Genomic DNA, 14,854 nt, shown 5'->3' with positions numbered 1-14,854 from the left:
GAACGTTTCAAAACAGCGTTTGTGGATGCATCCTCATTTCTTTTCTTCCATATGACTGTTGCACAGGGAAGCAATTGCCTTTTTACTTATGCTAACACTATGACACTGCCTTCAGTGGAATTGCTGCTCTTTCACATGCTAAAGCTTCCAGATACTGATGTCTGTACTGAAGTGAAGGTTTTGGATAGTGATGAGCTCTTTATTTGGAATGCCAGTTGGTATGGATTTTACTGGAATGTCATTGTGAGCATTGCCACCAAGTAGGTTCATTTTGCAATCAGGGATGCATTTCAATCCCATTCCTGTACTAATGGAGCACAGCATGGACTTTGCAAGAGCATCTTGTAGTCTCATTTGCTTTTATTCCACATTAATCTAACTTCATGCATTGCTACCTTACCGTGTAAAGCTGTCTAGCTAGAAACTTCCACAAACTTGCTCTTAAAATGCTTTCAGAAGCCTGACTCAAGAGCCATTTTTACCATCTGAATGCAGGAAAAGACTGAATATTAGAAAATCAACTCTTCCCATTCTTTGTCTCTCCTTTGCAGGAGGCTCTTACCCCTCAGAAATGTATCCATCACATCATTGTTCGGGGGCTTGTGCGTATTCGCTGTGTGCAGGAAATGGAGAGGATCCTTTATTTCATGACAAGGAAAGGGCTGATTAACACAGGGATTTTATCAGTCAGTCCTGACCAATATCTTCTTCCTAAAGAATACCACAATGTAAGTTGCTGTAATTACATTACTAGTGCTGTAACACTGTCACACAAGTGTCACATTTGTTTTGGGTCTGGATTTTTTTGCTCATTGCTTGTCCTCCCTACTGTTCCTGTAAAAATGACATCTCAAAGCAAGCACATGGCATGATTTTCACGTGGTTCTCATCACTTCAATGGTTATGCAAACTACAAGACTCTTCCCAGCAAAGTTTTTGTTCCCACTAAAAGCTGTGGAATTCGGTTCTATGGATTTGTGCTTCCTTATGAGCTTTTCAGATGGATGGGGACTGGGTGAAAAGTATCCAAACCACTTAGGTTCTTCTTAACCTTATAATACACCTCAGCTTCCAAAGGTGAGGAAGCTCCCTAGTCCATATCCCTTTGCAAGATCAAAGGGTACATATTTATGAGTAGCAACTTTCTTGACAGCACACAGAAATGTATCAAATGGATATATTCTGTCATGAGATATCTCCCAGTGATTCTAAGGTGATTTATGTTGGGGAAATGTGTTTGTATATGGTTTTTCATTTACAAAATAGTTCTGACTGCTCAACCCAGCCTGTGATTGAAATCATTACAAGGTAACTGTGTTTCTTGTCAGGTAACTTCAGCTAGATTTTTCTTACTTGACTGATAACTTCAGCTGCTGCCATTAAAAACAATTGAGACATCTGCTTTTCAAATCCTTAAAAGCTGTAGCTGTTTTCAAAGCTACAGCTCATCTTTTCTCTACATCCAATTCACTATCAGCTTTTAAAGTTATCACTGATTAGAGGGCAAGAGAGCCCAGCCTTCTGAAACCTACAGGTATTTTTAACTCGAGCAAGAAGAAAGATAAGTGTGCCAATGGTAATTTCTGTCTTGGTTCTAACCATTTTTGTTTATTTCAATCTTTTGCCTTCTTTTTCTTTAGAAGTCTGTCATTATTGTTGGGGCTGGTGCAGCAGGATTAGCAGCAGCCCGACAACTGCACAACTTTGGAATTAAGGTCAGAAATGTATAGAGTACATGGCTTAAAACATCAGTCTTCCTCTGCTCTCAAAGTGTTCTTCATCAAAATGGAAACAAATGTCATTGTTACAAATATTTATGTGTGGGGCATCCTAATCAATATGTAAAATCTGAGGCTTTACTGAGTAAATCTGCTGTCTCAAACCAGTACCTATTTGTGCTTGAAATCCCACAAAGTTTGTGTGTACTTCACACAAACTCGGGGTGAGAGGCTAGGGGTATATCCAAATAACAGGACTGTAGATGATGATGGCTGTTTAAAGGGGGTAACATTTTGTTTGTGCACTTTACTGTACTTGTTGCTTATTAAAAGTGAGCAAATGATATGTATTTCCTTTCATCACTGTCATCTCCCAGCAGTTTACACATCAGAATATCCTTACAAAAATCTATGGGACTTTTTACACATGAAGTGTTTGCAGGGCTGGTGTTTGAGGAAATGAATGAGCATTATTATATGTCCATGTATGTATATATTCGTGTGAATCCCTAAATCCTTTAGGCCAAATATCTCATTCTTTGGTTGCTAAACAGAAAATTGCAGTGCAAGCCTTTCTGTCCTCCACAGAGTCCTGTGGAAAGGTATCCTACAGGAAAATACAGAAATAGCAGGTGGCAGGACCTTTTGAAAACAGATGTATTTATACACAAACACACTGTTGCCTTTCTACTCTTCTGGACAGATGGAGCTTCTCTAAAAGACTTGATCTAAAAAGAAACAGATACTGTAAGGGTGAACATACTCAGTCTGACATCCACTATTTTGAGATTTCCTGAATAAGTCTTTAGCTTTTTGGAAAAGGTTTCTTTTTTGTTAGGATTGTTTCTGCTGTTTATATCCCAGAGGGTAACCTTTAAAAGGCAACTGCAGAAATGAACTATATCCACAGATGAAAGTGTCAAAATTGCTGGATTGCCTGGGTTTGGGGTTTGTGTTTTGTTTTCTCCTTTGCTCTGGAGTTGAACAGAGATGTTTGATCAAGTCTTACCATTGACCAAGCTGTGTTGTGTCACAGGTCATTGTCTTAGAAGCTAAGGACAGAATTGGTGGCCGAGTGTGGGACGACAAGACGTTCAAAGGAGTGACTGTTGGAAGAGGTGCACAAATCGTCAACGGATGTGTCAACAACCCAATGGCACTAATGTGTGAGCAAGTGGGTTCCTGCAGTGGTCATGCATTATTGCTACCAAAAAGCTGTCCTTAAGGCCAGGTTTGGGTGGCTGGGTCAGGGCGGGAGTCCTTTTTTTAACGTGATTAAAATGCTGTTCTGCACTGTAAGTCAACTCCACGTTGCTATTATGTGTTTGGGGACAGAGAAGGGCTGTAGATTGGTTTGGGGCATGTTCTGTAAATAAAAACAAGGCATCTCTGGCTTCAGAATCAGAAGAAACCATTTTCCCCCCCTTTTCTTGGAGCTCAGAAAGCTGTTGTCATAATACGCACTTCTGTGATGGACTTGCCTTTGCTCAGCCTTTATATTTCTAGTTCCATTGCACACCAGATAAGGTGGATATGTTTAACAAGTACTGATGCAATCACACTGAAGCTCAAGGATGTGTGTTTATTTTTCATTCATAACTTATTGGGTTGTGTTTTTTGGGGGCAGGAAGCTGAATTCCTCCAAGTGGAACCTGGGCTTTGTTCAGAGAAGCAATCAAATCCATCCCATGCTGTTTTAAATGTTTAGTGCTTTATAGTGTCAGGAGGAAATAGTTTTGTCTCTTAAATCGTGTTTTAGTGATGAGGTGAGGAGCAAGAACTTCTGCACCTTGCATGCCCCATCCCTTTGTGGTCATTTGATGTCATCTTTCATACAGTTGTCCTTTGAATCTTGAGATGAGATTTGCAGTGGTGTCCAACAGCCTAGAGAGATGTGAGGATATGTGAAAACCTCTGGAATGCACCTTAAATAAAAAGGCCCTAGGAAGAAATTAGCACTATATTTGAGCTATTTGATCTGGGCTGAGTCTCTAGAACATAAAACTATCTTTTCCCTACCATTCTGGGGGGTTGGACTAGATGATCTCTAAAGGTCCCTTCCAACCTCTACCATTATATGATCTTTATTCTAGTTTATCTCTGTTGTGTGTTTGATACAAGTTGGACAAGCAGAGCAAGATACTAGGTTTAATTCCAAATAATTTCTTTCTTTTCCTGGTTTGTTAAGCAACATTCTGTCAATTCCTGAATGGAGGGAACTGTTTGGGCATCAGGCACCAGAAAGTAGTAGAAAAGAACTGCCTGTAATGGTAATTGAGAGAATAAGGTGAGGTAGAAATGAAGGAGACTGGTTCATCATGCTTCATTACCAGACTCAACATTTCTGTACTAGCCCCTGACCTAATAGGAAAGTTGGAGATGAGGTTTCTGGGAATCTCCAGTAAAGAAAAGGATGGAAAAGTGGGGAAAAGCAGCTCATGGACAACTGACAGAACTGTTGTTATTCCAGTTTTAGGAGAATGAGGGTTTGACTGATTGTTTGAGGTTGTGGCTGTGTTTTAAGTGGCACCACTTAAAATTTGGCGTAAGGGATTGAGCTGATAACTGTAGGCAGGCTAGGCACTGTAGTTTTCCCATAATTAAAAAGCAATAAAATGTCTTTTTCTTAAGCTTGGCATTAAAATGCACAAACTAGGGGAGAAATGTGACTTGATCCAGGAAGGTGGAAGGATAACAGATCCCACTATTGATAAACGTATGGACTTTCATTTCAATGCCATCTTAGATGTCGTCTCTGAGTGGAGGAAAGATAAAACCCAACATCAAGATGTTCCTCTTGGTGGTAAGTGGGAGACGTATTGCAAAGTGAAGATGTTGGCTGATTATGTCATAGAGTTTTATATTAAACTGGCGTTTACATCAAACATTTTTAGAAGCTTATGTCTTGTCCATCTGACTTGAAATCCAACCTGGCTCTGTGGAGGACAAAGGGAGATGGGCTGTTGTGTGCACAGAGCCAAATGTCACTTGTCACTTTTATGGAAGCCTGATTTGAAAGCTTTTATGATACTGTACAACTTTTGACGTAGTATCTTGCTTTTCATGAGGCAGCTTTTTCATTATAACTAGTGGTGCAAATATAACTAGCAGTGCAAAAGACCTGCTTCTTGCTGAAGCAAGCCACAGCTAGCCACAACTCTTCTATTTTCTTTGACTAATCTATCTTAGAAAAGAGGCTGATCAAAAGCCTTCTGCTGGCAAGAACAGTCCCATCTCCATTGGTAACACCTCCCACCACACTTACAGCATGCAGGCACATTCAACAACGAGAAATAAACTTGCTCCCAAATGTCTGCCTCCCCAGTCTTTTCAGCCTGGATCCTGTGAGACAGAATTAGCAACTCTGTGTTCTTCACTGAACTTGGGATTCAATTTCTCAGCTCTTTTGCTTTTGTAAGAGAAGGCGGGACTTATTTGCAAGGATTCTCCACTATGTTAAAGAGGATTTTCCTTGAAACATCTTCAGCTATATATTCATGATAGCTAAACAGTTTCCCTCATGCCTCAATTTGCTAGCCTAGCTGTGATGTTGAACAAGTGTTTCTTTTTTTGTTCTCTTTGAGAAAATTTTCACCTCTTTTTTTCCCCTAAAGCTGTGTATCTTTCCTTTTTTTTTCTGAGAAGAAAAACATCTTAGTGCAGATTAGCAATAAGCTCGAAAATCTTGTGATCCAGAGAGTAGGCAGCATATTGAAATGCAGCAGAACTGATGAAATGTGATATATCCTTACTTTAAACATGTTCTTTGACAGAAAAAATACAAGAGATCTATAAAGCCTTTATTCAGGAGTCTGGTATCCAGTTCAGCGAGCTGGAAGAAAAGGTACTGCAGTTCCATCTCAGTAATTTGGAGTATGCCTGCGGCAGCAATCTCTCTCAGGTGAGTTTTGACAGTTGAAGTGGTTGAACTTCATAGAAAAGGGGTTTGGAAGTAACATTGAGAAGTCATCTGATCCATCCCATGGCCCCAAAGGAAGAATCAGTTAATCCTATACTGTTCCTACACCCCTAACTTCTTTAAAAGCATCGAGACACAAACTCCAGCACTGCCTTAGGAAGCCTGATGGGAGTCGATGTGCTTCCAGCGATGTGTCGTGTTCCTCTTGAATGCACAAGTTGAGGGGAGATGGTGCAGTGGAGCAGGGCCATTTGCTGAGATGCTCAGTGGTAGGGTTCACGGGAGAATTACTCTTCCTCACATGTTATGTGTGACTTGTGCTTCTCAGTTCTGTGTTTAAAAAACAGAGCTATTCCTCTGCCTTGCTAGGTGTCTAGAGAATTATTGCATGTAAGTTCTGAAGCTTCCCAACAGCCTGATGGTGAGCCCCAGCTCACCACTCTGAGGTGTTCTGCTGAGTGTTGTCAGTCTGACAAGTGTTGGCTTGTCTCACAACTTCGGTTTTAACCGAGCAAGTTGTGGAAATACCTAAGTATGACTTTACTCAGTCCTGTTGCTTGGGTTAAGGATGTCAGTTGTACTGTAGCAGTGGCACAGCTCGTTGGTATGTGGAGATGAGCAAATCTGATCTGAACCGAGAAGGACATAAGAACATAACAAAAACCTGCAACACAATGTTGTACCAGGGCAGTCAGTGGAAAACGTTTTGCTGTATCAGCTTTCACACTTTGTGAGCACCCAGGGGAAATAAAATGGATGTTAAAGTCTACCTTGCCTTCAATTTTGACATCAAAACATGTAGTAAATGCAACTGCAGTGGTGGGACCTGGCATTTGAATAGCAGTTTGTGAATTGCTTTAGATTCTTCAGTGGTAAGTGGTGATGGCTCAGTGCAAATATGAGTTTGCAGGGGCTGGGGAGAAGGCCAGTGAAAGATATCATGGAAGAACCTCCAAAGTGACACAAGAATTCCACTGAGATTTTTTTGTATCTTATTTTCCCCTTCACAAAGGGAAATAAAATACTTGCATTTTAACTTGAAGTCTTAAGGCTGTAAAATCAGCTTTCTTTGCTAGATACAGAGAACTGAAATAAATACACTGTAATCTACCTGAATTTGTGCACTACTTTCCTTGTTTTCTTTACCAAGCAGACCTACAAGTGACCAACCCGTATTATGACATTACTTAATGCAGCAATTCCTGTGTTGTACGAATGGAATATGAATCTGTACACCTTAGGTGAATAAGCCCTTTGCTTTTGTCAGTGTTGCCCTACACTCTGGTGATGCACTTCTTTTTCCCCTAGTTGCTGATGGGAACTAGGGTGGCTTCTGCTAAACTGCGAGACTTTTGCTAGTACCCATGTCAGTTCACCAGTAGACACAGCTGGTTCTGTTCTGTCCACAGGTATCTGCACGCTCATGGGACCACAATGAATTTTTTGCCCAGTTTGCTGGAGATCACACTCTTCTAACTGTGGGATATTCTACTGTGATTGATAAACTGGCAGAAGGGCTGGACATCCGGCTGAATTTCCCAGTGAGTCTGGAAAATGTTGATGCAGGGCCTGTCTGGGATAACTCTGAAGCACCCAACTGTATGTTTGTATTCTTTTGAAGCAGGCAAATCAGTGCTTGTGATTATTTCAGTTTGACTTTAAGAGGAGAGAGGGCAATTTCATCATATCTGGAAATCCTCTCTGAGGACCATCAGTATTTAAATCCTATGATTTTTAGAATAACATTCTGCAATATGTCTTTCAATAGGTACAGAGTATTGACTATACTGGTGAAGAAGTACAGGTCACTACTACAGATGGAACAGCATGGACAACACAAAAGGTACCCAGTGTGCTTCGAGATTGAGGATTTTAGGGAACACAAGAACAATATTGACCACAGTACATGTTCTTTTTGTATCTTTTTTGGTCTCACAAGACTATTTAATCCAGCAAATAGATTTTTATCTAGTCTTTATGCTGACAGTTATGTTTTATGGTTCCATTCCCTGCTCAACTTCAACCCAGTTAGCATGTGAATCTGCCCTATTGAAATGTTTCCCTTTGGTATGGAAGACTTGACAGCCCATATTTCTCAGTCTCCCTTATTCCTTCTACTGCATAATTTAGCTCTTAGTAACTTTGAAAATCAGCTTAATCAAGATAGCCTTGACATCAGTGGTGTCACTGAGCATATTTTAAAGAGAGGGATCTGTGAAGGAAGAAAAAACAAGCTAAAACAATGGCCATCTCCTCTCCTTTCAAAAAGACAGTTTTGTTAATCTGAGAGCTACTGACTGTAATTTCCAGGAGGTATTCAAAGTAGAGGCTTGGTTAGCCACTCTGATACGAGCAATTCAACAGTCTACAACTTAAACCCACCCACTTGAGTGTAAAGTGTGTGTTTCCCGTTAATGGGGAGTAAAACTAAACACTAATCTAGAGATATCTGGTGAGTCCTATGCTGCATCCAACAAGAACAATCCACAATAGTGAAGAGGATGCTGCCAGGCTTAAGTGTGGTATTCAGCTTTTGCTACTGTTGTGACTGTAATTCTTTCTTTCAGGTATTAGTGACTGTACCACTGGCCCTTCTGCAGAAAAATGCCATTCAGTTTAATCCTCCACTCTCAGAAAAGAAAATTAAAGCCATTAATAGTTTGGGAGCAGGAGTCATTGAGAAAGTAAGTGATTTCAGACTAGAATTCATTTTCTTTTCACAGAAACATTGGCTGCTTTGTCTCTGTTGCTGTGTATTTCTCATGATTGATTACATTTGGTTTGACTGTAGCCCTGAAAAGCAAAATGCTACCAAGGATCACATATGTTTCTGTTTCTTTGACTTCTCAATTTAAAGGGGTTTTTAAAGAAATTGTTAGCTTCAATGTTTTGTGCCTAATTTTGAGCAAGCCTTCGTTCAGAACACACCCCTCTGCCTCCAGGGTGGGAATCACTAAGTTCTGTGTTAGGTTTTGTAACAAATTCTGCTGAATTTTGTGAGCATTTCCCATAGTGAATTCCCTTGTGAATTTGACAGTCTGCGCATCTGCCATTTGTGAGTTTTCTTTTTTCCCCTCCCCTATCCCTCTTAGAGAAAAGGGCCATATATTCTCTGTTGAGACCCTCTCCTTGAACTGGGTGTCTCTAATTGAGTGAAAAAAAGGAAAGAGAATTAGAAGAAGAACATATACCACATCCAGTTATGAGTTTTGTGCTATGAAATACTTTAATTCCATTTCTCTCTCTCTCTCTTTAGGTTGCCTTGCAGTTTCCTTATAGATTTTGGGACAGTAAAATTCAAGGAGCTGATTTTTTTGGTCATGTTCCACCCAATTCCAGCCAACGTGGGCTCTTTAGTGTTTTCTATGACATGGATCCAGAGGTATTACATGCAACCTGTAGTTTTTAAATAGATTCTCTTTGTTACTGCCCTTTTGAAGTTGGGAGTACAGTTGAGGTGGAATTTTCCAGCTTAAGAGGTGTGCCACAAAGAATAAGCCCACAAATAAATGTCAAATCTTTTAGTATAGCCTTTAGGTAGGTAGGAAATTCTCATTTAATTCAGCAAGCTGTGAAAGGGGCTGACTGTAACACAGATCAGTGAACAAGACATCAGAGGATGTTAGGAATTTGGGCAGAAATACTGCAGAAAAGGCACCCTTTATTCTAAGGTATCAAACCCACTTCCCTCCAGACAAAGGTGAAAATCTCTCTGTCAATACCACTTAAAAGGGGCTTTTCAAGAAATACTCAGCCTAATAATTTTGAAATGATCTCATCTGTTGTCTTGTTTTTAGAGCAAACAAAGTATTTTAATGTCAGTGGTCACTGGAGACGCTGTGACAACCATTAAGAGTTTAGATGATAAACAAGTACTGCAACAGTGTATGACTGTCCTTCGAGAGCTGTTCAAGGAGCAGGTAAGAGAAGCTTCTTAAGAGATAAATTCACTTCCCAACAGGTGTAATGCTTTTGGTCATATTACTTCATAACATACAGGAAAACCTTTGACATATCAAACTGTTTCTGTGTTCTTGTCAGCTTGAGGGAATTTGCCTCCTTTGAGGGACACTTAAAAACACAATGTTTGGCCTCTCTTGTCAAAAATGTAAAGTGTCTTAGCTCTGTGTGAGGGGAAATGCTCATGAGTTGAAAGCCAGAGATGAACTGTCATCCTTTCAAGTGCTTTTAGGTAGGAAAATTAATTCAAATCAATACTTCAGACAGTTAACATCAATACACTTCTTACTTACCTGTCACTTCTTCCAAACATGAGGGGTTTTTTGGTTACCACCACTTCCAATAGACAATAAAAGCTTGAAGACTTTGGTTATGATCAATCCCCCCACCCCCATTTAAAAAGCAACTGAAATGACAAAACTCCCAAACCAAACCTATCCCTTACTCTTCTAATAAACAACCCTTCCTGAGCAGTCTTGGGATGGAGGTACAGGCAAAATGATCTATTAAGGGCCCGACATCCTGACTGAAAAAGCATTAGCTAGAAATTTCTACCTTTTTTCCCTTCCTCCAGCTCATCATTAGGGTAAAAACTAATAGAGCAAGCAGAAGAGTGCCATTTAGCAATGTTATTTGCATTCCACTCTCTAGCTAGCAATGCTTTAGTTAAACTACTTCGAGCATTACCAAGCAGTGTCTGTGTTAGTGTTCCTGGCTGACTGCTCAAGTTTTACTGAAGGCTAGAGTGTTAGGATGAATGATCTTGGAAAACTGTGGCATCTGAAAGCTCTGTTATTTTACAGTTATCAGAATAAGTCCACATACCTGCTATTTCAGTCTCGTGAGAATGCAGAGGTAGCAAAGGGGTTTTGATGTCCCTCTAGGTTAGAGGAGTGATTTTTCCTGTCTGTCTTCATGGTTTATAATAGTTGTGAATGTCAGTTGGCTGTCCAGAACGCAGCAGGATTCTCAAAGACAAGACAGAACTCCTTGTGGGATGTCCATGAAACTTGCCATACTTGGCTAGCCATTGTCTGGATTGCTTGAGCTTTGGTCTCTCATGCTACCTGGAATAGTCCATATCAGATGGTGTGCATGAGGCAATCAGGGGTGCTTCTGTTTGCTTCTTACAAGCTCCTCAAGAGTAAGACACAGCTGTAACTGACTTAACCCTTCAGGCAATTGTTATCCAGGCTCTTTTTGGTAGAGCTGTGTGCAATTTACACCCTATAACGTGACAAAGAATACACAGGGTTACTGTCATGGCTTAGCTACAGGCACTTCCTAAACCTAGGTTTCAAAGCAGCTAGTTTTCTGATCTTAAGGAAAGATGCAATTTCTCTATTGGAATCAAATGATCTCCAGAATGATCAACATTTAGAGATTTAACTAGCTAGAAGTAGCAAAGCATCGTGCCTTACCACCATAAAAAGTCTTTATATTATACACACAGACATGTTAAATGATGTTAATAGTCATTTTATCTGTTTCAAGAGTATCTACCTATCTTGAGGTGTCTTTTTTCTCGTGTGTAGTTCTAGATTTATTACAATATCCAGCTCTATTGCATTCAGAATGCTGCAGCTGTGAGGTTTCAGGCAACAGGCAAATCCAGTAAACAAAATAAGGAAATTGGAATACAGGAAATTGGAATGTAATTCTAGAATGTGATCAAGTCTGTACCACAATGACACTGCATCCTGTAAGATGACAGCAAGTTGTGCAATGATGAGCTTTTCTTTGCAGTGTGTAACTTTTGTTCTGTTGATGCAGGAGGTTCCTGACCCAGTGAAGTTTTTTGTTACTCGATGGAGCCAAGACCCTTGGCTCCAGATGGCATATAGCTTTGTGAAAACGGGGGGCAGTGGTGAAGCTTATGACATTATAGCTGAAGATATACAAGGAAAAGTGTTTTTTGCTGGTGAGGTGAGTATCTTTGTTCCAGTTGCTTAAGGTTATGAAGGAACTATTTGATATGAAAGATGATCGTTTGCTAACCACCACCATTAATCTAGAGGTAGCATGTAAATGTTCTGTTACACAAATATGCCAAAGTTTCTTGATTTTGACACAGAACCCTCTTCATATTATTACTGGGTGTGAAAATTCTGCCAGATATTTCAGGTCAGGAGTGAACTGTGTAATCACTAATAGCAGAGCATGCCAAGACTATACAGTCCACTGGTATTTCTAGTCCACTTGTCCTCCTGTTACTCTGTATGCTGATGATGGTATTCTAGACCACCTATACCCTTCTATACTAAACCAGAGCTTACCTGCCACACTAAAGCTGACAGGACAGGCTACTAATTGTGCTAATTGACTTGCAAATTTTGAAGTTGCTGAGAAGTGAAATATTCCCTCCTAAGTTCTAAGAAGTTTTCCATGGCTTTTAGAAATTTGGTATATGTGTAAAGAAAAGAAAACTGAAATTCTCTGTTCTAATGGCTTTAGAAACAAGTAACTTTGTTTTGGTTTTCATTGCAGGCCACAAACAGGCACTTTCCTCAGACGGTGACAGGAGCTTACTTGAGTGGGGTTCGAGAAGCGAGCAAAATAGCAGCCTTTTAAGTACTGAAATATTGTCTTTATAGATATATTTTTACTTCTTTTCTGTGGGTAAAAAACTATCTTCAAGTTTCCTATCGCTACCTTTTTCCTAAGTGGTACTGAAATAGGATGTGGTACCTGAAGATAAAATCTTCGCTTTTCTTTTCCTCTTTCTTCCTCACCCCTCTTTAAAGCCCTGATGATACATAGTGTAGGGTTTGGGGTTTTTTCCCAGCTAAAGCACTCTTAGCAAGAGTGATACCAGAGTCCCTGGCCATAGCTTAGTGGAATATGGCTCAAGTCATGCTGGGGTAAACCTTCCTTTCAGAAGGTCAGATTGAAACGAGACTAAGTTAACACACAGCATTAAAAATGCTGTCAGTTAGTCAGATGGGAATTTTCCCACTAACTGTGTTTCTCAGGTTGATTATATGCTCCCAGGAGCTCAAACTTGCTCCCAAAAGCCTGAATAGCCTAGACAACTTCTAGAATTATTGTAGGAAGGAACTCAACTATCATTCTTTCCACTTGCAGTCAATAACCTTTTCTAGAATATCCTCAGACTCCACAAAGTGGGCTTTGGAATATCCAAGTTTGTTCCTTTGAACCAGATGGCTGGAACAGTTTACAGTGCAATCACAGAAAGGTTATTGTTGCTAAAAAAACTTGAGAGATTAACTTTTACATGACTTTAAAAACCTTTGAAATGTTCTCTCTGCTACCTTTTCAGAGAAATTCTTGTTGTTAGGTGTAAGGTGAGGTTTGCTCAGTGCTTCTAATCATGTAGAAACAGGACAGCTTAAAAATACTATATTTCTATGATTATTTTGAAATCAAACTTCCACTTGGGCTGAGTAGAGGAACTCTCTGCTGCTACCAAGTGCACAGTGTGGGGTATGATGAACTGTAAGTTCCTGACTGCTCATTCTGCTTTTATATCTAAAAAGATAAGTGAAGGTGGATGAGGAGAAATACTGATGCTTTTATGAAGGGCTGAAACAAGGTGGCTTGCACTTTGACTTTAAGTTGTATTATTGGGGTTTTTTTCTTCTATTATTAAAGTAGTATTAAAAATACCTTGAGGGAGCAATTCAGTAAGGGCTAAGCAGCTATCAGATAGCTTTTTCCATGGGGCAAGGAAGAAAAGAAACCATTTTTCAGTAGAAATAAGACAGACACACTCAGGCTATCTGTTGTAATACTGTTCTACTAAAATGGTATTCATGAAAAACAATGACACCAAACTTTTAGATCTTTTCTCCTGCAATGTTACTGCAGAGACCTCAGGATTTCTGGAAGCAACTTTAAGCACTTATTCTTCCCTTCCCTGCCCCTTCTCATGCATAGGCTCTGCTCTTTTTTTATTCTCTTCATTTAGAAGTGACACAGCAAACTTTTCCTGAGTAACAGTGCTGATTTCTTTAAAGCTCTATCTTTGAGGCGGGGGGGGGGGAAATCATGAAGCAATCTTAAGAAAGATCCTACTGAATAAAGGCAATTGTTCCTTTGCAATACCTAATATTTTGGTTTTAGAGTAGCTATGCTATTGTTAAATACCTTTATTTAATCTTTAATTTACAAGATGTTTATATAACTAGATGTTTTTCAGATATATATTCTGTTCTGCTTCTTAAAGCTGAATTAAAAGGATTAATAGGAAAAGCATAACTGTTCAGAACTTTCCTCTACAGAAATGCTAGGATGCACAGCTTTAAAGTATTTCCAAGGATTAAATGGTAATTTATAGGCTATAAGAAGCAAGACAAAAATTCTCTGATGATAAAAGAGAATCAGACAACGCATTTTGATTTTGGTGAATCATTTGCACTTTGTTAATGTCATAGAGTACAGGCCTACTTATATATAGCATAACTAGGAAAGACTGAGAGCTACAGATGGTTGAAGTTTCTTTCCCAGATTATCACATATGATTAGGAGGAGCTTCTGAAGGGGGGGAAAAAAAGCTTTTTAATCACAAGCCCAAAACATTATATAGTGGCTGCTTCGTCTGACTTTGGTCAAAACTTCAATCAGCTTCTGAACAGTAGGTAGATGTATCAGCCTTTAGGTAGGAACTGGCTGGAAAGCTGAGCTCAGCATCTATTTCTGCAGTCCAAAGCTTGTGTGAACACGCTTGATTTCAGGCACATGCTTCCATCCTGGTACTTTGTACTTGGGGTTTTAAATCTATCTACAACTTTGCAGGTAGATAAATGCTATATTCTAGAGAATAGAGGTGGACATGAACAAATGTTGTCACATCTGGCTTTACTTGCTGCACACTTCTTAGAGCATTAAGAGAAAGGATAACAAATGATACATTTACTGATGCTCTAGTCTATTAATTATTTGTATATTATTTTGGTGCCAGGGCACTTAAAACTGTGTTGTGCTGCACTTGAGGAGTAAATAAAACTAAGTATGTTCCATTTTATTTGAAATGTATAAGAACATCAGGCTGGTTCTGAGACTTCATTCTTTAATTAATGTTCCCCAGAAATCTTTTTAATACCTCTGTTAACATTTATTTCAAGCATGTATGTGTTTTCTTTGGTGTTTACTTTGTTCCCTGCAAATAAAGAACTAGGGAATGTTTTATTTGAGTAGATTTGTTTATAAAGAATATTTGAATGCAGAGCATGATCTGTTACACTTCAGCTCTTCTGTGTGACTATGTTATGGCAGCAGAATAAAACTGGAAAGTATC

At 39.5% G+C, this 14,854-nt stretch overlaps 1 protein-coding gene across 3 annotated transcripts in view; it reads left to right on the top strand.

The window, feature by feature from the left end:
- KDM1B (lysine demethylase 1B) overlaps positions 1-14,854 on the top strand; it is a 26,068-nt gene extending 11,214 nt beyond the window's left edge. For 2 of the 3 annotated variants that reach the window (XM_061994788.1, XM_061994786.1), the window contains 12 exons: positions 552-728; positions 1,641-1,715; positions 2,755-2,892; positions 4,350-4,521; positions 5,492-5,619; positions 7,047-7,178; positions 7,406-7,480; positions 8,205-8,321; positions 8,894-9,019; positions 9,435-9,557; positions 11,371-11,523; positions 12,085-14,854. In XM_061994788.1, the coding sequence (XP_061850772.1) occupies positions 552-728; positions 1,641-1,715; positions 2,755-2,892; positions 4,350-4,521; positions 5,492-5,619; positions 7,047-7,178; positions 7,406-7,480; positions 8,205-8,321; positions 8,894-9,019; positions 9,435-9,557; positions 11,371-11,523; positions 12,085-12,168 (1,500 nt within the window). In that variant the 3' untranslated portion in view covers positions 12,169-14,854. The remainder of the gene's footprint in view (positions 1-551; positions 729-1,640; positions 1,716-2,754; positions 2,893-4,349; positions 4,522-5,491; positions 5,620-7,046; positions 7,179-7,405; positions 7,481-8,204; positions 8,322-8,893; positions 9,020-9,434; positions 9,558-11,370; positions 11,524-12,084) is intronic. The other variant, XM_061994787.1, reaches the window with a different exon arrangement.

This window comes from Colius striatus, chromosome 4 (assembly GCF_028858725.1).
Source record: "Colius striatus isolate bColStr4 chromosome 4, bColStr4.1.hap1, whole genome shotgun sequence".
NCBI lineage: Eukaryota > Metazoa > Chordata > Aves > Coliiformes > Coliidae > Colius > Colius striatus.
The sequence above is the reverse complement of the archived record's forward strand: the minus strand, read 5'-3'. Positions and strand labels throughout refer to the sequence as shown.